Source organism: Castanea sativa, chromosome 7, assembly GCF_040712315.1.
Source record: "Castanea sativa cultivar Marrone di Chiusa Pesio chromosome 7, ASM4071231v1".
Taxonomy (NCBI): domain Eukaryota; kingdom Viridiplantae; phylum Streptophyta; class Magnoliopsida; order Fagales; family Fagaceae; genus Castanea; species Castanea sativa.
The window spans coordinates 19136380-19160244 of record NC_134019.1 but is presented as its reverse complement, the minus strand read 5'-3'; the positions used below and the strand labels follow the sequence as shown (position 1 = coordinate 19160244).

General features: G+C 34.2%; 2 protein-coding genes and 1 pseudogene across 2 annotated transcripts; 1 reads left to right on the top strand and 2 right to left on the bottom strand.

Moving 5' to 3' along the window:
- Positions 1 to 1942: 1942 nt before the first annotated feature.
- LOC142644641 (2-oxoglutarate-dependent dioxygenase 19-like) lies at positions 1943 to 7286 on the bottom strand. The gene is made up of 4 exons (XM_075819215.1): positions 6915 to 7286; positions 6594 to 6829; positions 3598 to 3925; positions 1943 to 2471 (listed from the first exon to the last, which is right to left on the bottom strand). The coding sequence occupies exons 1-4, from the start codon at positions 7185 to 7187 to the stop codon at positions 2217 to 2219; spliced, it is 1092 nt and encodes a 363-aa protein (XP_075675330.1). The 5' UTR covers positions 7188 to 7286; the 3' UTR covers positions 1943 to 2216.
- A 336-nt stretch (positions 7287 to 7622) lies between these two features.
- On the bottom strand, positions 7623 to 14898 carry LOC142644639 (2-oxoglutarate-dependent dioxygenase 19-like; annotated as a pseudogene).
- A 5455-nt stretch (positions 14899 to 20353) lies between these two features.
- Positions 20354 to 21964, top strand: LOC142644095 (uncharacterized). The gene is made up of 2 exons (XM_075818775.1): positions 20354 to 21302; positions 21531 to 21964. The coding sequence occupies exons 1-2, from the start codon at positions 20354 to 20356 to the stop codon at positions 21962 to 21964; spliced, it is 1383 nt and encodes a 460-aa protein (XP_075674890.1).
- The last annotated feature ends 1901 nt before the right edge of the window (positions 21965 to 23865 follow it).

The window sequence follows — 23865 nt, the reverse complement described above, 5'->3', positions numbered from 1 at the left end:
AAATTTTTTAAAACAAGATGAAGATCTATTGTAGACACCTCATTTTGTACCTTTTACGACTTGAGCCCCTATTCCTCAGTGATAATAAAACTAGAAGGTTTATGGCTGATCTAGGGTCTGGCTATTGAAACTCTTTAGTTGAAGGATATTTTTGGAAAGAGAAAAACCTAGCAAAACCCTAAGAGTGTGTACACGGCCTTGAGCCCACGTACGCACCCTTTACCCTTGTGTACACAACCATGAGCTTGCGTACACATCTAGGGTTTTAGAGTTTTAGTAAGGATTTTTTATTTTTATTTTTACATAAATTGCAGCAGAGACAATCCCACATCGCTTGGCGATGTCTCCACCCATTCTCTTTGAATACTATTAAAAGGCCCCATGGCCATTTTTCCAAAAACACATAAAATCTACTCCAAAAAAGAGATTCAAGAAAAGCTGTTTATTTTGAGTAGCATCCTAAACTAAAGTTGCTTCGTTAGGACTTTTCTACTCCAAAGCCTTCTAATTGAAACTTATTAACCCTCTAGGTTTTTTTTTTTTTTTTTTTTTTTTTTTTTTTTTTGTGTAGATTGAATGATGGGAATAGTCAAAATCAAGCTCTAGAAGTGTTTGTGTGAGGCACTTGCTCTTGCCTTTATCTCCTATTTTTATTATTATTATTGTTTTTGTTACTTTTTTTCTTGCTTTAATATTCTTGTGTAGTTTATTTTTGTTGTTTGTTTGTTTATAAAGCTTGTTAGGTTGTTTAGATTAGGTTTTGATTGTTGCTTGTCTGCTGCATTTTTGGGTAGGGATGTGTATGCAGGCTCGTGCTTGCGAATGCATGCTTCGACATGCGTACGTATCTCCACTAGAAACCTAGATTTTGTTGTTCTTGCTTTCTTTTATGTTTAAATACATGTTTTAGGTTTTGTTTATTTTAGAGTTCACATGATTAAGTCTTAGGTTAGTAGAATGACATGTTTTACTTGTTTTAGCTTGGATTACATTATAAGGGTTTATGCTTGATGAACACTATGAACATGCATATGAATATGAACATGCATTGATGCATAGGTATTGTGATGTTGTGAGATAATTAAGGTGAGTCATGCATAATTACATGAATATGCATTTGATTTGATTAATACCATGATGCTATGCTTGAATATGATGAACATGCATGGTTGATGCCATGACACTGTGATATTTGGGTTGTGCTTGATGATAATTTGATGCTACTGCCTTATGATATACTTGCTACCCTTGGGTAAATGAATGTGAATGCCTTGTTATATAAATGGTAGGCTTCCTATGCACTTGTCATGATATGCCATGTTTGAGTTTAGAATAACTTATTAGAAGACCCTTTGATGAGATTAGGATTTGGAACACAATGAGTGGAGGCTGACCTATGGATCAAGTGGGGTTGGGTGCCTAAATTGTTCCTATCCTCATACCTAAACTCAAGACACATGCTCTGGTAAGATTAGTCATTCACATAAAGGCGTTATACATATGATTCCTAGACCTAATCTAGGTGGTGACTCCATTTTCACCCTTCTCCTGGTCCACCCTAGGCCGAGGCGTACCTATGAGGAAACCACATCTACCACATCCGCAGTGGGGGGCGCTTGCCCCCACAGCTATTACAGTTAGAACTAATGAGAAATCACTACCTCATCAATAGAAAGTGAAACTACTACTCAAATTTCACCCATAAAAAGAAGAAAACCCTAGCATAGAATGATGTTAGTGTTAAGTCCGAGCCTACTAGGTAGATAATGATTGTTGAGTACAAGTAGAATCTGGGTGCAAAATTGCAGGATTTATTGACAGTGTTGCTTGAAGATATTGTAGATTTCTTGACACAAGTTAGTGATGATACCCTGTCCACACTAAGGAGGCTTGTAAATGACTACATGTAGGAGAAGCAGAAAAACCATAAGCCAAAAGAACATTATTAGCAATAAGTTTGCTATGCCAAAGATACTCACTAATAATAGATGATAAAACCTTATACAAGAAGTTAAGTAGCTAGGGTTTGTTTTGGGTTTAGTGCTCAAATGTATTAGTTAGAACTAATATGATATGGATACATGTTTAAAATTAACTGCATACATATTTGTATCGTATCTCATCAAATGGAGTGGAGCATTTGATGGACACTTTGTCTAGTTAAGTACACATGCGCTATAGCCATTTATTGTGTCCTTGAGACAAAATCTCTTACTTCACACAGTTAAGATGCGTATGCGATCCAAGGTGCCTTTCCCATCAAGACTGTTGCCTTGTTGACATTGGAAGTATTCTTTATATGTTATCCCATGGTATGCAAGTTGATCGATTCCATTGTTTACTAGCTCTGGTGCTGGGTTGACAATCTTATCGAGTGATGGTCCATTTGTCATGACAAGTGATATCCTTGTCACTTTTTTGTTTACTACTGCTCGATGTAGAATACTCTTGTATTTCCCATTACTCAAAATCTGAAACGAAACAAATTGACATTGCGATAATTATAAGAAACCAAGAATTTCACCTAGAAACTAAAAGTATCTTCTATTGACTAAGAAAATACAATTATGATGGGCACAAAATATTTTTTGCCAAAAAAATAAAAGTAATGTTTTCCACCTTCATCCACTTCACAATGTACATACCCAAAGCCTCCAAAATAGCCAAAATAGCCTTTAAACCTCTAAAGAATAGCAACATACCTATAGAATCCCCAAAATGACCAAAATACTCTATAAATGCCCAAAATGAGCAAAATAACACATGGAACTCCAAAATGACAAAAATTCCCCTAAAACCTTTAAAATGATCAAAATACCTCCACAAAGCTTTGAAGTTTACCAAAATACCCCTTAAACCAAAATATCTTTGAAATGCCCAAAATACCATTGGAAACTTCAACATAACTAAAACACCCATGGTACCTCTAAATTAACCAAAAAACCATCCAAATCCTCAAATGACCAAAATATTCTCAAAATCTCCAAAATAACAATAATATCATGAATAAAAGCAAATGACAAAAAAAACCCCTGGAATGTTAAAAATTAGAACAATAACCCCATAAACCCCAAAATAGACTAAATTGCCTTGAAAACCTAAAAAAAGACCAAAATTCACTTGAACCTTCAAAATGACCAAAACATTCATAGAATCTCCAAAATGATCAAAATATCTTAGATACTCTAAAATGACTAAAATATTCCTAGATTCTCCAAAATGACTAAATAACCCCCCTCCCCCCAACAAAAAAACCACCAGAATCACTAAAATACCTCGTGCTTCTACCTAATATTTCTTTCTAGTGCTAAATAACATATGTAATCTCAACACAATGCAATAACATTGTAACATCACTAAACCTAACCTAAGAGGGCATATAGAAATTTGTCTTAACTTGTTGTAAATTGGAAAATTTGAAACATGAGCCCGAATGCCTGTGACCCTAAAATTCATACAAGAAGCATTGACTTAAAAGGAGATTTAGCAATAGAACAAAAAACTTAAGAGAAAAAAGAAATCATAAAACAGCTAAAATTGCACATTGAAAGAGTGAGATAGGAATTGAGAATGCGTAATAAAGAAAAAAGGTTGCACCTCAAGTTGATCGGCAATGTTGACTAGAAAGGAGTTGGGAATGGCATTAACATTGACCCACATCCCATTATGTTGTAGTTGGAAGCCACCAATTCCATTATCTGTGACGAGAGATAAGAGGCCATGGTCCGAATGTGGTGGCAAGCCCATTGCAAGTTCTGGCTGTGGACAGGGTGGGTAAAAGTTTGCATTGAACAATTGGAAACCTTTATCTAAATTCATGACCTTCTCAATGTAGAAGGGTTCCAACCCTAAGCTCTCTGATATTGCTCTAAGTAATTCCCTTGCCACTCCTCGGGATCTTTCGCAATACTCCAATGAAAGCTCACTACAACAATTGCAACAAAGCCAACGAACAAACCTGTTAGCCATTTTGATAATTGGATATGGAAATGCAATCAACTCAGCATAAGCAATTTATGCATATTTCAAAATTGGTTTTAGACCATTAGGAATTTCTGGTTCAACTTTTTATATTTTATACTCCACCAATCGCAACTTTTTATGTGTTAAGAGTTTTTTTTTTTTTTTTTTTTTTTTTTTTTTTTTTTTCATTTTTAACTTTAGAGATTTAATAAAAGAAAAAAAGTATATGTAACGAGTTGTGATTGGTGAAGCATAACACTCCATTTGTTTTGCTATAAAATTTTTTTAAATGTTTTGTGAGATGTAAAAATTTTCAAGCACAAACCACCAAAATCACCAGCTCAGTTACCATTTCAACCTGACCTCCAACTTTGGTGAACTAGACACTAGATGGGTTGGAAGCTCCGTTTGGTGTTTTTCGGAAATGATTTACCAAGCTTTTGTAGGTAAAAACATTTTACAAAGAATTTTATAATTAAAAGAAAACATTTCAAGTTTGACCATGGTTTTAAAAATTGAACTAGGCTAGCCGATTCAACTGGTTCAATTGGGAACAAGACATTAATCCAATCCGGTTGCTTTAAAAAGCTAGAAATGCCGCAAAAAGTAAATTCAACTGGAACCGGATAGTTTGACTGGCGGAACTGTGGATTGAGACTTTTTGACCGGTTATGGAGCAGTTTGCTTAAAACACCAAAATGCAGCAGCCATGACAATTGTTTGCCACTAATATAAATGATGGGAGTGTAAGATAAAGTGGGAAAAAAATAGTTGAGGAGAGGGATTTTGTGGTGGCACCATCGGGGTAGGCAAAAAGCATGTCAACCAGGCAGGGACGGACCGAGTTAAGGTCCCAAGGGGGCCCGAGCCACCGCCAGGTCCAAATTGTTTTATTTATTTATTTTAGTTAATTTCATTGTTGTAGTTGAGCTCTCTTTCTCCCCCAATAAGCCTAAGTAGTCTCATCCAATTAGCAACTATCCAATCCAAAAATTTAACAAAAACAATAAAAATATTCATAATGGTGATTATATTTTAGCAACAAAAAAAAAAAAAAAAGAACTATTTTACCACCAAAGAACCAAAAAATCATGTGTTATTAGAGAAGCTTAAGCTATTTTTTTTTTTTAACTACAGTAAACTAGTATAAATATCAATTGATTGAAGCAAATATTAAAAATAAAATACAATATTTTATTAAGATGATATTTATTTCTTCAATTAAAAAACTCAAATTCTCTCACTTCTTTTATTATTTTAATGAGTTGATTATATTATTTTAAATTAAGTGATAAAAAAATAGAATATTTGATATTGGATGTATTGTAAAGTGAGGTGGTAAAATAGAAAAATTAGATTTTTGAGATATTAAAAGTTAAAATTTTTAGCATCACTACTGTGAATGCTCTAACTTAAAAAAAAAAAAAAAAATCCTAGCCAACTTAAGATTAAAAAAAAACATTATTCTGTTTTGCTTTTGTCTTTGTTAGTAAATGATTACATCTTAATGTATTAAGAAACAACGATTTTAAATATTTATAATTTTTTAATACCATATGAATGACTATTTAATTTTTTTTTTTTTTTTTTTTATGCTCCCGTCTCTACTAGTTTAAAATCCTAGATCCAAGGCATAAGTTTATGTGTGTTTGAGACTAACTTATAAGCTAATTTTTTTCTTTTCAGCTTATATGCATAGATTTTTAAAATCTAACTTTTTTTTTTCATACTTTTTAAAATAAGTACAAGTATACTAAAAAAAAAACTAAAAATAAGCCGTTTTCAGACTTGTACAAGTTGGGGAGAGGTATTTTTGGATAAACAAGTGGGGTCGGTGGGAAGTGGCGGCGATACTAACAAGAAGATAAACAACTGAGGTCGGGACTCGGGGGAAGTGGGGTAGCTTGGGTAATGAATGAGTGTCGTTCTTCCAGTTGTTTTTTGTTTTTGTGCTTTTGGTCAACCATTGGCTTATCTCTGTATTTCTTGAACTTTGATATAAAGAAGAAAAAGCTATGTAACATGTTACATGCCATACTTACCGTATTTTTAATTTTCTAAATATAAGGTGTGATAACTAAACTCACATTTTTCTTAAAAGAAAATTTTTATGTAGTTAATACTAAATATTCTTAGTTTTAAATTTATTATATATTTTCATAATTTAAAATTAATAATTAATTAATTATGATCTCGCCTATTCAACTATATTCATCACCACACACTCATGGTGTGATAATCATTCTACAAGTATAAATATTTATGGAGTGTAAGGGTAAGGGTCAAAGTTTAAGTTTTTAAGAGAAAATTTCATATCTATATACGCTTAGATTTTGTTAGAGTAAAATTTCTATATATATATATATATATATATATCAGTTTGATCCTCATTTAACCAAAAAACCAAAAACAACTCATTTTTTTGGTCCTTTGATTAGTCCGATTTTTAAAACTATAAATTTGGCCAAGTTTTACAAAAGCAAAACACGATAAAATGCTTAAAAAGTTTTCCATAAAACATTTTACGGCAAAAATAAACGGAGTTTAAATTGCGACACAACAAATGGAAATGGGACATAGGCTTTATACTTGATTTTAGACAATGATCCTAACTATTGAAAACCGGGTACCTGAATCCCGCAGGTTTGTTGGGGAAGTGAAACTCAGGATGTACAACCACCTTGAGATAATCCCTCCAGCAAAAAACCTTTTCTATTGATGTATTGAAGCTTGTTCCGCACCTGATTGGGTCCAAAAGGTTTTTCCCTTCGAATTCTCTCTTTTCTTCGTCTGTCAGATTGAAAAATTCTCTAATGCCTTCTATCATTGCCTCTGTTAAGCTCTCCGGAACACCATGGTTGATCAACTGATCAGATTCATCAAAATCAGGTACACATGCATATACAATATTGCAGAAGATTACTACTATGTCATGTAAATATATGTTTTACCTTGAAGAAGCCCCAGTCCTTGCAGGCTTGGCCAAGCTCTTGGATAACTTGGGACCGTTGATCAGGAGTACCGGAAGTGAGTAGAGAGAAGTCAATGATTGGAATTGAGTCTTCCGGGTCTTCATCAGAAACTGCTTGATCATTGGGACTAGGGGTAAAAGCGTAACTGGAAGGAACAAAGGTGAGCCCAGGTGATTCAGCTACTTTCTTAATATATGTCATCTTGGAATTTTGAATAGGAGATGGCTGAGAGGGTTGGGGAATAGCAGCCATGGATGACTCCGAGAGAGAGAGAGAGAGAGAGAAGTATAATGGAGAATTGGAGACCAATGATTGTTGATAATGATTGTGGATATTTTTCACTAAAGTGGAAATATCTCTCTCTTTTTTCCTTCTCTCTTTTTTTAAAGGAAAAAGTCCTTCATTCCAAAGATAATTTTGATGTAATTGAAAATTTTTCTATCCGCTAGAATTGTTAAAATCAAGTCTAAGATTGGAAAATCAATTGAGAAAATTTGTCATTCCACAGGGCTAAATGGACTCTGAATTAAGTAGTTGGACTTGGAACTCCATGTATTATTATTATTATTTAGGCTTTAGATATCCTTTTAAAGACTTAATTTTTAATAAATTGATCTAAAAATGTTTTTAATAAATAATATAAAATTTAATTAATAAGTATGTAAATTATATATATATATATATATATATATATAACTAATATTGAAACATTTCGTTTCCTTGACCAAATTGAAAATGTCTATGATATGGTATTGACTTCTTTAAAGTTAACCGATTATTCATTAAAATTCTAATAAGTCCGCCAGAGTCTAGACAAACTTATAAGCATATTCTAAAATGTTGCCAATGACATTATGGCCTATTCACACGCTAATTGCTTTTTGGCCTAATGACACCTCCCCTGCTGTTGGTAGGAAATGTTTAGATTCAATTCTCCCCATCTTTCACTTAGTGTAAAAAAGAAAAAAAGAATATATGATACATTTTTTTAACAATCAATAGTAGTGAATCACTCTGTACATTACTAGTGAAAGGGACAAGTGGTTTATTCCAGTTTCTGAGTTAACCCTCTTTAGTACAAATTAAATTGAGTGTAATGCCACTACCAATCGTCTCTCCTAAATACTGTAATATAATAGATTTGCCCCATGGATACTAACTTTATAGTTGTGAATCACCCTATAAATTGCTAGTGGTCTTATGATCACCCCTATGAGTTAGACAACAATTTGTTCTTGGCGCCGAAAGGGCTATAAATAAAACATCTAAGTCTAAACAATGAGCATAACAAACCAAAGTACAGGAAGTTAAGTACAAACATGAAATGTAGTCATGCATGGCTGTTAGAATCATATTTTTTGTAATTGACTAATCCTTTGACAAAATGCACTTTACTTATAATTGAATAGATCTAAGATGAGTTTAGTACTTCAAGAAACATGTGATTCAAGTCAAGTATTAAAAACATGAAGATTGATCCAAGAAAAAAGTGAAGAAAAGTTGTTCATTAAGTCTTGACAAATAGCTCGGCAAATGCCTGCTATCAAGACTTAAAGTGAAACTCAATAGATAGCTCGACAGCAACTCGATTTATTAAGAATTACGATTTTAGAATTTCCAGATCTAAAATTCAGTCCAGTCTTATATATTTCTAGACATATATAAAGCTTATTTTAAAGGTCGCCGCACACGGATACAAAGACCAAGATAATTATTTTCTCTGTGTGAAGCTACTGCGTTTCTACGCCATAGGGTTTTGTAACCAAGTGCTTCTAGATTTTCATTGTTGATAAAGTGAAGAACTTTGCAGCCAACAACATATGTTCAAGCTGCTGGATTTAGTCATGTACTTAGGATTCGTGCAAAGGGTTAATCACAAGTTGGAGGTTTGTGCATTAAAGGAAAGAAAGCTGCTACAAGATCAAGTCTAATTGGGTATTGGAGTGAATATTTAACTGTAGGTTAGTATTTCAAGATAGGCTAGGGTAGTTGGTAAGGTTCCTTATATTTGTTTGATTGTTGTTTAGTGGATTCTTGGAAGTGGTGATTTTAAAATCACTCGGTTGGGGGTTTTGCAAATGTGAGGCTTTCCTCATTTGCCATCAAATCACCATGTCAAATTTATTTTCTGCTGTACTTAGTACTTTGGGTGATTTGTTAGTTTCTTCACATTTTGCATGCAATTGAACTTAATTAATCAACTTGGGTAATTAAATAATTAACTGGGGTCAAGCTATCTTAACCCAACAAGTAGTGTTAGAGCAGGCATACTCTGATTAGGTTTTGATCTTTGCTGTGTGATCCATTGACCCCTGTTGTTATGGTTAGTGGACAATTTTTGACTATTCCACCTTTATTTAACGGTACTAACTATGCATATTAGAAAATATGCATAAAAGCTTTTTTGCAGTACTTAAATGAAAAAGTATAGTTGGTAGTTGAAATAGGTTGGAAAAAGCCTAAAGAGCCACCCGCAACATGGGATGATGCCAAAATCAAGGCGGCCAATTTTAATAGTAGAGCACTGAATGCTCTATTTAGTGCTGTAACAAATGAAAAATTCTAGAAGATCTCTTCCACTGACAATGCCAAGGAAGCTTGGACTAATCTTTCGAATACTTATGAGGGAACTAAAGCTGTTAAGAACTCTAAGCTTCAAAGGCTTACTACCAGCTTTGAAGAAATTAGTATGGATGAGGATGAATCGTTTGATAAATTCTATGTCAAGCTCAAGGACATAGTGAATTTAGCCGTCAATCTTGGAGAATAAATTCCAGAGCCTAAGATTGTTAGGAAGATCCCCGGATTTCTTCTAGAGAGATTCCATGCCAAGATCACTTTCATTGAAGAATCAAAGGACCTTGACTCTATTGCTTTGATAGAATTGATTGGGAACTTGCAAACCTATGAACTAGGGTTAGTAAGGGTTGTCAAAGGTGGAAAAGGCAAGAACATGGCCTTGAAGACCAAGAATGATGACAATGATGAGTCATCTGATGATAAGGATACCAAGCTAAAGTCATATATCACCAGGCAATTCAAGAAGTTCATTAAAAATGCGAATGTCAAAGATGGTGCTAAGGATCACAAACAGGCTGCTTTCTCACAATATAAGTCCCAAGGGAAAAGAGAGCACAAACGTTAGAAGACAACACAAAGGGTTGCGGTTTGTCAAGGAAAGACAACACAAACGTCAGAAGAATGAAGGGAAAAGAGATAATAGTCATAGAAAGTGATGAGAAATCACTGCCTCATCAATAGAAAGTGAAAACTACTACTCAAATTCCACCCACTAAAAAGAAGAAAACCCTTGCACAAAATGATGTTGACAGAATTGCTTGAATATATTGTAGATTTCTTTTCACAATTTAGTGACGATATCCTTTTCACACTAAGGAAGCTTGTAAATGACTACTAACTACATGCAAGAGAAGCAAAAGAATCATAAGCCACAAGAACATTATCAGTAATAAGTTTGCTATGCATAAAGACACTCGCTAGTAATAGATGATAAAACCTTATACAAGAAGTTAAGTAGGGTTTGTCTTGGATTTAGTGCTCGAATGTACTAGTTAGATCTAATATGATATGGATACATGTATAAAATTAATTGTATACATGTTGTATCATATCCCATGAAATGGAGTGGAGCATTTGATGGACGATTTGTTCAATTAAGTACACACGCGCTATAGGCCATTTATTGTCACCCCGAGACAAAAGCTCTTACTTCACACAATTTAGATGCGTATGCGATCCAAGTTACCTTTTCCAGGAAGATTGTTGCTTTGTCAAAGTTGCAAGTATTCTTTATACATTATCCCATGGTATGCAGGTTGATTGATTCTATTACTTACTAACTCTGGTGCTGGGTTGACAATCTTATTGAGTGATGGTCCATTTGTCATGACAAGTGATATCCTTGTGACTTTTTTGTTTATTACTGCTCGATGTAGAATACTCTTATATTTCCCATTACTCAAAATCTGAAACGAAACATATTGACATTGCAATAATTATAAGAAACCAAGAATTTCACCTAGAAACTAAAAATATCTTTTGTTGACTAAGAAAATACAATTATGATGGGCACATAATATTTTTTGCCAAAAAATAAATGTAGTGTTTTCCACCTTCATCCACTTCACAATGTATATACCCAAAGTCTCCAAAATACCCTTTAAACCTGTAAAAAATAGCAACATACCTATAGAATCTCCGAAATGACCAAAATACTCTATAAATGCTCAAAATGAGCAAAATACCACATTGAAACTCCAAAATGACTAAAATTCCCCTAAAACCTTTAAAATGATCAAAATACTTCCACAATGATTTTAAATTTACCAAAATACCCCTTGAAATGACCAAAATACCATTGGAAACTTCAACATAACTAAAACACCCATGGTACCTCTAAATTAACCAAAAAACCATCCAAATCCTCAAATGACCAAAATATTCTCAAAATTTCCAAAATAACAGTAATATCATGAATCAACAAAATGACAAAAAAAAAAAAAAAACCCTGAAAATGTTAAATTTTAGAACAATAACCCCATAAACCCCCAAATTGTCTAAAATGCCCTGAAAATCTTTAATAAGACCAAAATTCCCTTGAACGTTCAAAATGACCGAAACATTCATAGAATCTCCAAAATGATCAAAATACCTTAGATACTCTAAAATAACTAAAATATTCCTTGATTCTCCAAAATGACTAAATAACCCCCCCTCCCCCAAAAAACAAAGAAACCACCAAAATCACCAAAATACCTCGTGTTTCTACCTAATATTTCTTTCTAGTGCTAAATAACATATGTAATCTCAACACAATGCAATAACATCATAACATAACACTAAACCTAACCTAAGAGGGCATATAGAAATTTGGCTTAACTTATTGTAAGTTGGAAAATTTGAAACATGAGCCTGAATGCCAGTGACCCTAAAATCATGCAAGAACCATTGACTTAAAAGGAGATTTATCAATAGAACAAAAAACTTCAGAGAAAAAAAAAAATCATAAAACAGCTAAAATTGCACATTGAAAGAGTGAGATAGGAATTGAGAATGCGTAATAAAGAAAAAAGGTTGCACCTCAAGTTGATCGGCAATGTTGACTAGAAAGGAGTTGGGAATGGCATTAACATTGACCCACATCCCATTATGTTGTAGTTGGAAGCCACCAATTCCATTGTGTGTGACGAGAGACAAGATGCCATGGTCCGAATGTGGTGGCAAGCCCATTGCAAGTTCTGGCTGTGGACAGGGTGGGTAAAAGTTTGCATAGAACATTTGTAAACCTTTATCTAAATTCATGACTTTCTCAATGTAGAAAGGTTCCAACCCTAAGCTCTCTGATATTGCTTTAAGTAATTCCCTTGCCACTCCTCGGGTTCTTTTGCAATACTCCAATGAAAGCTCACTACAACAATTGCAACAAAGCCAACGAACAAACCTGTTAGCCATCAACGCAGTATTAGCAATTTATGCATGTTTCAAAATTGGTTTTAGACCATTAGGAGTTTCTGGTTCAACTTTTCGTATTTTGTACTCACTAATTACAACTTTTCTATATGTTAGAATTTTTTTTTTTTTTTTCATTTTAAACTTTAGTGATTTAACAAAAGAAAATAAGTATATGTAACAAGTAGTGATTGGTGAAGCATAATACTCCATTTGTTTTGCTATAAAATGTTTTTGAATTTTTTGTGAGAAGTAAAAATTTTCAAGTACAAACCATCAAATCAGCAGCTTAGTTACCAATTCGACCTAATCTCCAGCTTTGGTGAACTAACACTAGATGGGTTGGAAGATCCGTTGTGTGTTTTGGTTAAATGATTTACCAAGCTTTTTAAGGTAAAAACATTTTACAAAGGATTTTACAATTAAAGGAAAACATTTTTAGGTTTGACCATGTTTTTAAAAATCGTACTAGATTGGTCAATTGGACCAGCTCAATTGGGAACGAGACATTAATCCAATTCGGTTGCTTTAAAAAACTATAAATGCCATAAAAAGTAAATTCAACTAGAACCGAATAGTTTGATTGGAGGAAATGTGGATGGAGACGGTTCGACCGGTTATGGAGCGGCTTGCTTAAAACACCAAAATGCAGTAGCCACGACAATTGTTTGCCACTGATATGAATGATGGGAGTGTACGATAAAGCGTGAAAAAAAAGAAAAAAAGAAAAAAGTTGAGGAGAGGGATTTAATGGAGGCACCATCCGGGTAGGCAAGAAGCCTGTCAACCAAGCAGGGATAGAGTCATAGACCCAGGCGGGGGCCTAGGCCCCCAGGTCCAAATTGTTTATTTTATTTTATTTTTTATAGTTATAATTCATTTCATTTTTGTAGTTGGGTTTATCTTCTCTCAAATAAGATTAACTTGTCTCACTTAAATAGCAATTATCTAATTCAAAAACTTAACAAAAACAATGAAAATATTTACAATGATGATTGTCTTTTACAACCAAAGAACCAAAAATCATATGTTATTGGAGAAGCAATTTTTTTTTTCTTTTGTAACTACAGTAAACTGGTATAAATACTAGTTGATTGTAGTAAATTGTTAAAAATAAAATACAATATTTTATTAAGATTATATCTCTTCATTCAATTAAAAAACTCAAATTCTATTGCTTTCTTTATTATTTTAATGAGTTGATTATATTATTTTAAATGAAGTGATAAAAAAATAGAATATTTGATATTAGATGTATTATAAAGTAAGTGGTAAAATAGATAAATTATCTTTTTGAGATGTTAAAAGATATAACTTTTAGCATTACCACTTGGCATGCTCTAATTTCAACCAAAAAAAAAAAAAAAAAATCCTAACCAGCCTAGGATATAAAAAAAAAAAAAAAAAAACATTATTTTGTGTTTGCTTTAGTCTTTACTGATAAATAATTACATTTTAATATATTTTTAAAAAAACAAAGCATTCATTCATTCATTTAATAATACGTAAAAAAATATTGATACAAAGCCTCCACAGGAGGTGGTGAATCCTCTACCTAATAGACCCATCACTAATATTTTTTTGCATGCCTTTACACACATATATACAAAATTTCTATATTGTGTAAAAACATTTATAAAAAAAAAAAAAAAACAAACAAACTTATCAGTCTGATCCTCGTTTAACCAAAACACCGAGAGCAACTCTTTTTTTTGGTCCTTTGATTAGTCCGATTTTCAAACCTATGAATTTGACCAAATTTTACAAAAGCAAAACACGATAAAATGCTAAAAAAAGTTTTCTATAAAACATTTTACGGCAAAAAATACACGGAGCTTAAATTGGAACACAACAAAGACCTTGAGATAATAATTCTAACTACTGGAATCCGGGTACCTGAATCCTGCAGGTTTGTTGGGGAAGTGAAACTCAGGATGTACAAAGACCTTGAGATAATCCCTCCAGTAATAAACCTTTTCCATTGATGTATTGACGCTGGTTCCACACGTGATTGGGTCCAAAAAGCTTTTCCCTTCGAATTCTCTTCGTCTGTCAGATTGAAAAATTCTCTAATGCCTTCTATCATTGCCTCCGTTAAGCTCTCCGGAACACCATGGTTGATCAACTGAGATTCATCAAAATCAGGTACACATGCATATGCAATATTACAGAAGATTACTACTATGTCTATATGTAAATATATGTTTTACCTTGAAGAAGCCCCAGTCCTTGCAGGCTTGGCCAAGCTCTTGGATAAGTTGGGACCGTTGATCAGGAGTACCGGAAGTCAGTAGAGAGAAGTCAATGATTGGAATTAAGTCTTCTGGGTCTTCATCAGAAACTGCTTGGTCATTGGGACTGGGGGTAAAAGCGTAACTGGAAGGGACAGAGGTGAGCCCAGGTGATTCAGCTACTTTCTTAATATATGTCGTCATCTTGGAAATTTGAGTAGGAGATGGCTCAGAGAGTTGGGGAATAGCAGCCATAGATGACTCTGAGAGAGAGGGGTATAATGGAGAATTAGAGATCAATTATTTATGGATATAAAGTCAAAAGAAAGGCCATTCGTTGATAATAATTAATTGTGGATATTTTTCATTAAAGTGGAAATATCTCTCGTTGGCCAGTTGTGATATACAGGTAAAAAGAAAAAGAAAAATATAACTATAGTAATAGAAAAAAGTATCCAAACAGATTCATTGAAGCACTAAAAAAAAATTTGTTTTAAGAATAAATTCATAAAATATTATTTTATTTTATTTTTTTTAAAAAAAAGATGGCCGAACAGGCCTGCAACAGTTAAAAATAATAGAAAAATTGCAGCCAATTGGGAATGCAAAGATCACTATCCAGAATCAAATAAGCAGCTGTTCTTGTAATGTTTTTCTTGTAAAGATTCATAAACATATCTAATAATTATTCGAGTTAGGGGTGACGTAAGAAATTTAACTTTGGTTGAGGAGAAAATATGAGATTTTTTTTTTAATGCAAAATATTTTGAAATTCAAACAAAATTAATACAAAATTATAACACTAGTATAAATTAAGTGTTAAAAAATATAAACAAAATAATTGTTTCTATTTTCATTTAAAAATTAATCACTTATCAAAATGAAATTCAGCCTTCATTTAAATTCTGAAATAATTTATTATTGATTATGTAATACTCTAATGTACAAAATTAAGATTTTTTTTTTTTAAGATTGCCTTTTTGAAGCCTAGTTTTCACATTATTCATGGCTAAAAATGTTTGTTTCGTAGTTACTGTAGAGAAGAAAGAGTAAGCAAAAGTGGAGAAAATGTTTAGATCTACCTTCATACTACGACTGTCCAATCCAACTCGAAACCCGACGAACTCGAGCAACCCGCCTCTCACCCAACTGGAAACTGCCCGAACTGACCACTTCGACGATTGGTGGCGAGTCGCCACCCTCAAAACTTGACACCTATGGCCTGGTTGGCGGGTTTCCTCCCCCAAAACTAGAGCCACTCGACCCAATTAGAAAACCAAAAAATTCCGGTGATATTTGAAGGTTTTTGATGAAAACTTACAAAAATTGGCAATATTTGGAGTTCTCCGACGAGGATTACTTGAAATCCCATCAAATCCAACGAGATCTAGCGAGATCTTGTCTAGATCTAGGCTAGATCCGAAGAAATCTAGTTAAGATCTAGTCTAGATCCGATGAGATTTGACAAGATCTTGACGGATCCAGCCAAAATAATAGAGCCAACGATAAACTTAAAACCGACCAGTACAACCCAAACTTGATCCAGATGATCCGACTAGCTTTTTGGGTTGGTTTCGGGTTCCGTTTTCGCCCACCCGAAAGTTTCGGGTTGAGTCTGGGTTGGGCACAAACTCGACCCAGCCCTACCCGTGGACACCCTTACTTCATACACAAGCGTGTGTGTTAAGAATTTATTTAGGAGGAGATTAACATATAGGGTTAAAGACAATTAATTCCAAAAATATTAATTAATATAAGTAAGAATTTTTAATTAGTTAAACAAAATATTTGACTAATATAGAAAAAATAAAGTAATTATAAGTTGTTATTGGTCACAGCCTCACAAGTAATAAGTTGTTACTGGTTCTAATTTGAACCTACCATTGAAATTACTCGTTTGTCCACCAATTACAGCTTATAAAAATCTATTATTTAAGATTTGTGTTATGAAAATATTGTAGAAATAATATTTCTCTTTTTTAAATTGATTTTTAAAAGAGATTGTATTATGCTTTTATTTTTAAATTAACTTAAAAAAAACTTTGCTTTTTATTATTTTGTTTGGGAATATTCCAACAATATGCAATCTCAACACAGTGCCAAAAAGAAAAAACCAAAATAATAATAATAATAATCACAAAATAACACAAAAACTAAGAGACTAATTTAAGTTTGTATCAGCTTAATGTAAATTTTGAAAGTGAGCCTGAATGCCTGTGAAACCAAAATTGTATAAGCATCCTTTCACTTAAAAGAAGATTTAGCAATAGAACATAAAAATGAAGAGAGTGATGACTATAGAATGGGAAAAAATTGCATAATAAAAGAGTGAGAAGGGAATTCAGAAGGCTAGAACCTCAAGTTGATCGGCAATGTTGACTAGAAAAGAGTTAGGCATGGCATTGACATTGATCCGCATCCCATTGTGTTGTAGTTGGAAGCTGCCAATTCCATTCTGTGTGAGGAGAGATAAGAGGCCATGATCAGAATGAGGTGGCATACCCATTGCATGCTCTGGCTGTGGACAGTTTGGGTATAAGTTTCCAATGAACACTTGTAAACCATTTTTCTAAATCCATGGCCTTCTCAATATAGGAAGGTTCCAACCCTAACTCTCTGATATTGCTTTAAGTAATTCCCTTGCTACTCCTCGGGTTCTTTTGCTATACTCCATCAAAAGTTCACTGTAAAAATTGCAACCAAACCAGTCAAACAGGCGTGTTATTAGCCATTTAGTAAACAGGACATGACAATGGTAATTTCTGCATATTTTAAAAAACACTAGTTTAGACCCTAATATACTTACGATCCCTCCAAGCTCTAAGTAGGTGTAAGTGTATTCAAGTTCTAGCTCCTACTAGCAACTAGTTGCACCAACCCATTCTTTTCACTAGCTCCCGATTCCTCAAGTTGAAACGCCAACCACAAATCTAAATTCTTGGATACTTCAAGGCCTCTTGAAGATTTCTTTTGATTGCTTCTACATTGTGTGTATGTTTTTTAGCACCAAGCTTCCATTAATCCATAATTACTTATAGATATCAAGGTGTTTCGCGGGAATCTCCTCTCAATAGATAAGGCGATTTGGAGAGTGAAGGTATAAAGACTACAATGGGTTTCACTCTAATGAAATAGATAACTTTCTCACTCTTCAAATCTAATTAAGGTGTGAATTCACAGGTTTTTATGAGATACAAAGAGGGGTAATCAAATACGAAAGACGGAGAATTAAAGCAACTAATTTCTCTCAAGTCTGGAAACTTGCTCAATCGAATTTCTAGTGAGTTTCGTGCAAAATTCTCTGCCTTAACTAAGTTTTAAAATTTTCTATTCAGCTCAAAACTTGCATGACATTCCTAACTTGCTGGAGCGAAATTTTGAATCCTGTAGCTACAAATTTATATATATATATATATACACACACACTCTAATTTGTTTCAACACATTATTTACTATGCAGATATACTACTTTGCATTTGTTATCACCATCCTAAAGAGATTACCATTAACATTTGGGCCATCAAATAGTATTATAGTCTGGGATGCACGGACGCGGCACCGGAGGTGCCGCACCCGCGTCCGACGCGGCGGGACTCGCCGACGCGCGAGGGACGCCGCTGCTCGCGCGTCGGTGCGGCGTCCGGCAGCGTCGGCCACGTGGCAGATGGTTTTTCCCGCCGACTCGCGCCGACGCAACGTGGACTCAGCGCGATTTGCGCTGACTCGGGCGGAATCGCGCCGAATTGGTCCGTATCGGGCGAAACTGCCGAAATTTTCGGTTCAGCCCGATACGGCCGATTCAGGCCGAAATTCAAAAAAAAAAAAAAAAAAAAAAAGGTGCGAAACGCACCGTATGAACTTAACCTAACCCTACTTCAGCCAAAACAGAACACTACATTTTCACTTCACCAAATTAAAAAAAATCTCATCCGTGCTCTTCATTACTTCATAGCTCTCTGCCTCTTTGCCTCTCTGCTCTCAGCTGTGTGCTCTGCCTCTCAGCTGTGTGCTCTGCCCTCCATCTCTTCCTTCACTCTTTGGTCTTTGCCTTCAAGCTTCAGCCCTCCATCTCTGCCTTTACTCTCTCCGTCTCCCCTGTTCAAGCTTCAACCCTTCACTTTCAATCTCTCTCACGCATTCTCAAGTCTCAACTCAGGTATTGATATTAATAAAGCTTTCACTTTCAATCTTAGTTTGATTTAGTTTGATTTGTGATTTGTGAATGTGATTTGTGAATCTTAGTTTGTGAATCTGTGAACTTGTGAATTTTCTCAAAGTATTCTCAACTCAAATTCTTAGTTTTATTTAGTTAATAGTTATCAAATAATAGTTTGAGTTGAGAATAATAGTTTGTGAATCTGTGAACTTGGTTTGATTTATTCTAAATTTATTTAGTTAATAGTTATTATTTGTAGGCATAGTTTTAAAAACCGGACCGGACCGGCCGGTCCGACCGGTTTAACCGGGAATCGGTCATCAATCCGGTCCGGTTATGTTATAAAACCGAAAATATACTAAAAACCGTTAAACAGTAAAAATCGGCCGGTTCAACCGAAAAATCGGAAACCGGCGCAGTCGAACCGGTTATGGCCGGTTGGGTTGAAAACTAAAAACTACACCGTTTTTTGACTTTTTCCCAGCCTAAAACTACTTTGTTTTGGAACATTCTGGTCAGTTTTGGGCGAAAAATGCTTTTTCGCACTGAGTTCTTCTGCAGTTCTGCCTTTTGCAAGATTTTTTTGACAAAAAAAGCAAAAGAAAGAAAGAAAGGAGCAGCGAGCCAGCGACTGCACAGTGACGATGTAATGCTCTTCAAGATTTTTTAACCAAAAAAAAAAAACCTATGACTGTTTCCGTCAGTGAGACTGAGAAGGAGGCGGAGAAGGAGTTTTGTGAGGAGATTTCAGATTTGTGAAGAAGAAATAGAGAAGGGGGAACACGTAAGGAAATGTGTAGGCTTGGAAAAGTGTAAAAAAAAAAAGGCATTGGGAAGGTATTTTTCTTTAAATGGGTGGATGACCTGAAGAGATGTGCAAGCAATAGGCACTAGGCTTTGGGTAAGTCAAAAAGAGGCCTTGGGATGGTAAAAAGTACAAATGGGTGGATGAGAAAAATTTATGATATTAATAAATAAAAAAAAATAGAAAGCAAGAGATAAAGATGTAGAATTAAAATTTAAAAACGGTGGAAGATTTATTCAAAAACAAAAAAGGTGGAAGAAATCACTCATCAAACGGTGGAGAAGAAGGGAAGAAAAAAAAAGAAAAAAAAGAAAAAGAAAAAAAGGATTGGACTTAGCTTAGGCAATGAGAAAAGTCCTTCTCACGTCACTTCATCTTCAATAGTTATCAATTTGGACAGGAAACTAACAAGTAAAAACTAACCTACAAACATATAATATTTCAATTTATTATATTAAAGATGATTGTCTTGTAATTTTATTATGTTAAATTTTTTAAAAAGATGTTATATATTGTATTTTTTTAATGAAATATATTTATCACCATTAGTTTGTTAGTTTTAGTATATTAAAATATTATTAATTATTTATATATTTTAAATAAATAATAATTAAATTATTTATGACGTCATCGGTTCGACCATTGGTCGGACCCCGGTTCGACCAGAAAACCGGTATTTAGTTCTTTTTTCGGTTCTTTCACCGTACCGGTTTTTAAAACAATGTTTGTAGGTTAAATTCAATCTATTGAATTTGCAATGGACGAAGTTACTAGCACAGAAACTTCACCTTCGTCTAATCAAGAAGTGCCAAATGATGAATCTTCTCTTTGGCAGTATGTGACTAAAGTAGAAAAACCAGCTAGTGCATCTATTAAATCAGGGGGAAACACATACTTTAAGTGCAATTATTGTGGTGTAGTTTATATGGGATCTTATTCTAGGGTTAAGGCTTATTTGTTAAAAATTCCTAATAAAGGAATTAAACCGTGCCCTAAGGTGACACCGAGTCATAGGCTGGAAATGCAGCAAATGTATGATAAAGTTGAGAATGATAAGTTAGAGAGAGAACGGAGAAGTCAAATTCCCTTACCCCCACCTCCCCCAGGCCGTGGGCCTATACCTATTTCCCAATTTCGGAGACATGAAAGGAGTGATAGTACAAATCCGATTGATGGTAAGAGGAGGAAGGTGGCTGTGAATAATACTTTGGAGAAAGCATACCAGAATAATGCTAGACATGAGTTGGATAGTACAATTGCTAGGATGTTTTACGCCGCTGGGCTTCCGTTTAACTTTGCAAGGAACCCATATTATCGTAATTCCTATGCATATGCTGCTACTCATAGCATTCTGGGTTATGTTCCTCCTGGATACAATGCTTTGAGAACAACACTTTTGCAAAAAGAAAGAGCTCATGTTGAAGGACTTTTGAAACCAATTAAGGACTTTTGGCTTGAAAATGGTGTAAGTATAGTTTCTGATGGATGGTCTGATCCACAAAGGAGGCCTCTTATTAATATTATGGCTGTATCAGATGGGGGTCCAGTGTTTATAAAGGCAATTGATGGGTCAGGTGAATTCAAAGACAAACATTATATTGCTGGGGTGTTGAAGGATGCTATAAAAGAGATTGGACATGAAAAAGTTGTCCAAGTCATCACTGATAATGCTAGTGTGATGAAGGCTGCTGGATCTCTTATTGAAAGTGAGTATCCTAAAATATTTTAGACACCCTGCGTTGTCCACACTCTCAATTTAGCTTTGAAGAATATTTGTGCAGCAAAAAACACTGAAAAGAATGAAGTTACATATGAGGAATGTAGTTGGATTACATGTATTGGTGATGATGCATCCTTCATACGTGTTTTTATCATGAACCATTCAATGAGGTTGGCAATGTTTAATGAATTTTGTCCATTAAAATTTCTCCAAGTTGCTGATACTAGATTTGCTTCGGTTGTTGTAATGCTAAAAAGGTTGAAGTCGATAAAAAGATGCCTTCAAGCCATGGCTATTAGTGACCAATGGGCTTCTTATAGGAAGGATGATGTTGAAAAAGCTCAAAAAGTGAAAGATCTGATTCTAAGTGATCTTTGGAGGGATAATATTGATTATATCCTTGAATTCACAGCACCTATTTATGATATGCTACGAATGGCCGACACAGATAAGCCTTGTCTTCATCTTATGTATGAGATGTGGGATTCAATGATAGAGAAGGTGAAAGCAGTAATATATCGGCACGAAGGCTTGGAAGATGATCAACATTGCTCATTTTGGAGTGTGGTGTATGATATACTCATTGATCGATGGACTAAAAACTGTACACCACTACATTGCTTAGCGCATTCCTTAAATCCTAAGTAAGTACATTTATTTTTTATTTTATTTAGTTCCCATTTCTAGTAATACACACCTTTTATTGATATTTGTTTTTTAATCTTTAACTCTGGGTATTACTCCATTGAATGGCTTTCGGAAAATCCAAAACGCGTTGCTCCACATCGAGATTATGAAATTTCTATGGAAAGAAGTAAGTGTTTAGATCGATACTTTGAAGATGGGAATGAATTAAGTGTGGTGAAGTTTGAGTTTGTAGCATTTTCAGGAGGGAGGTTTCCTTCACCAGCTGCCTTGACAGATAGGTGGATCTTACAACCTTTGGTTTGGTGGCAATACCATTGTACCGCATTTCCAACTCTTCAAACCCTTGCCCTTAAGCTTCTTGGACAATCTTGTTCATCCTCATGTGCTGAGAGGAATTGGAGCACATACAAATTCATTCATTTCTTAAAAAGAAACAAAATGGCTCCTGCACGTGCTGATGATTTGGTATATGTGCATTCTAATCTTCGACTCTTGTCAAGGCGCAATGCGGAGTACATACATACAGCAACAAAGATGTGGGACATTGGAGGAGACTCTTGGAATGAGAGCGACATACATGGAGGAGCTGAAATTCTTGAGAGTGCAACCCTTACTCTTGATGAGCCAGAGTTGGAGGCCATAGTTATTGGGAATGTTAGCACTAGTGCTACTACTAGTGAAAGTGAAGTTCGAAGTGAAGTTCGAAGTGAATCTATTGATCTTGATGATGAAGATGTTGGGATTTGATTGTCTTGTTGATTGTCTTTTATTTAGTTTTAGTTTCAAACTTATGAGTTGTATTCTAATTTCTGAACATCTTGGAATGTTTTAGTTTCAATCTTGTAGGTTGTATTTAATTTATGAACATCATGTTTTAGTTATTATCTACTGTTGTTCTTAAATTTAGTATATGTTTATATAATGTGAAAAAGTATGCTTAGTAATATATTAAAAATATAAATAAATATATTTTTAATAATTTTTTAATCGCCGAGTCCTACCGCACCCGCACCCACCTTTTTCAAAAATTGCCGAGTCCCGCACCCGTGCTTCATAGAATTTATAGTTATGGTATTCATTTTTATGCATACCCTTTTTTGCTATGTGAATTTTTTCTCATGGGATAAAAGTATATTTTTTAGTTATGTAGCCATATTGCTAAATCTTAAAATGAAAACCTAAGGAGTAACACTTAAAATACGTTACCTAAATTTTGTCCTTCATATATATACCCTCTTACCCTGTACCCTTTTTAAGTTGATACATAATGATGAACAAAACTACATAATAAAGATATAATTGTTTGGGACTATCCATTGTTTATATAGGTCTCTCGTCTTCCCTTACTGGACTAGTGTGAATAATGGTGTTGATACTCGCACTTCTTGCTATATAAGTTATGATGTTGTGTTATATGTATATTGTGTAATTTTTTTTCATACAAGCCTCTACGCTTACTACTACTCTCTCATACATGCCTATATTTCCCTCATTCCCGTCTCGAGCAAGCAACTAATTAAAACCTTGTTTATTTGATTCTCAAAAGAAAAAAAAAAGAAAAAAAAAAGCCTTGTTTGTTTTTTTATTTTTTGAGATAATTACAGTAAATCCATCTATGGTTAGGCCCGTTTTCACGTTGCCTACCCGTAATTCAATCATTTACACTTTGCCCACCTGAGGTACCTTCCGTTAGGGATCCGTTACCCACCTCTCCTTTTGCCGTTAGAAAAACACATTTTTAGGGAAAAACAAATATAACAAAGATAAAAAAAAAAAGTTAGGGTTTTTTATTGCTTAAGAACTTCTTTGAAAACAAAACACAAGAATAGCACACAAGGCTCAAGAAATCACTTTTAATCTATATCAATATCAACAATCTCATAACAACTCAAAATTGTGAG

What these genes read in the sequence shown, in the direction of transcription:
- LOC142644641 (XM_075819215.1), bottom strand. Translation starts at nt 7,187, where the DNA reads ATGGCTGCTATTCCCCAACCCTCTCAGCCATCTCCTATTCAAAATTCC. An exon ending in AACAAACCTGCGGGATTCAG is followed by an intron (nt 3,926 to 6,593) that starts GTACCCGGTTTT and finishes CAATTGTTGTAG; the next exon opens with TGAGCTTTCATTGGAGTATT. An exon ending in ACATTGCCGATCAACTTGAG is followed by an intron (nt 2,472 to 3,597) that starts GTGCAACCTTTT and finishes GTTTCGTTTCAG; the next exon opens with ATTTTGAGTAATGGGAAATA.
- LOC142644095 (XM_075818775.1), top strand. Translation starts at nt 20,354, where the DNA reads ATGGACGAAGTTACTAGCACAGAAACTTCACCTTCGTCTAATCAAGAA. An exon ending in TGCTGGATCTCTTATTGAAA is followed by an intron (nt 21,303 to 21,530) that starts GTGAGTATCCTA and finishes AATTTCTCCAAG; the next exon opens with TTGCTGATACTAGATTTGCT.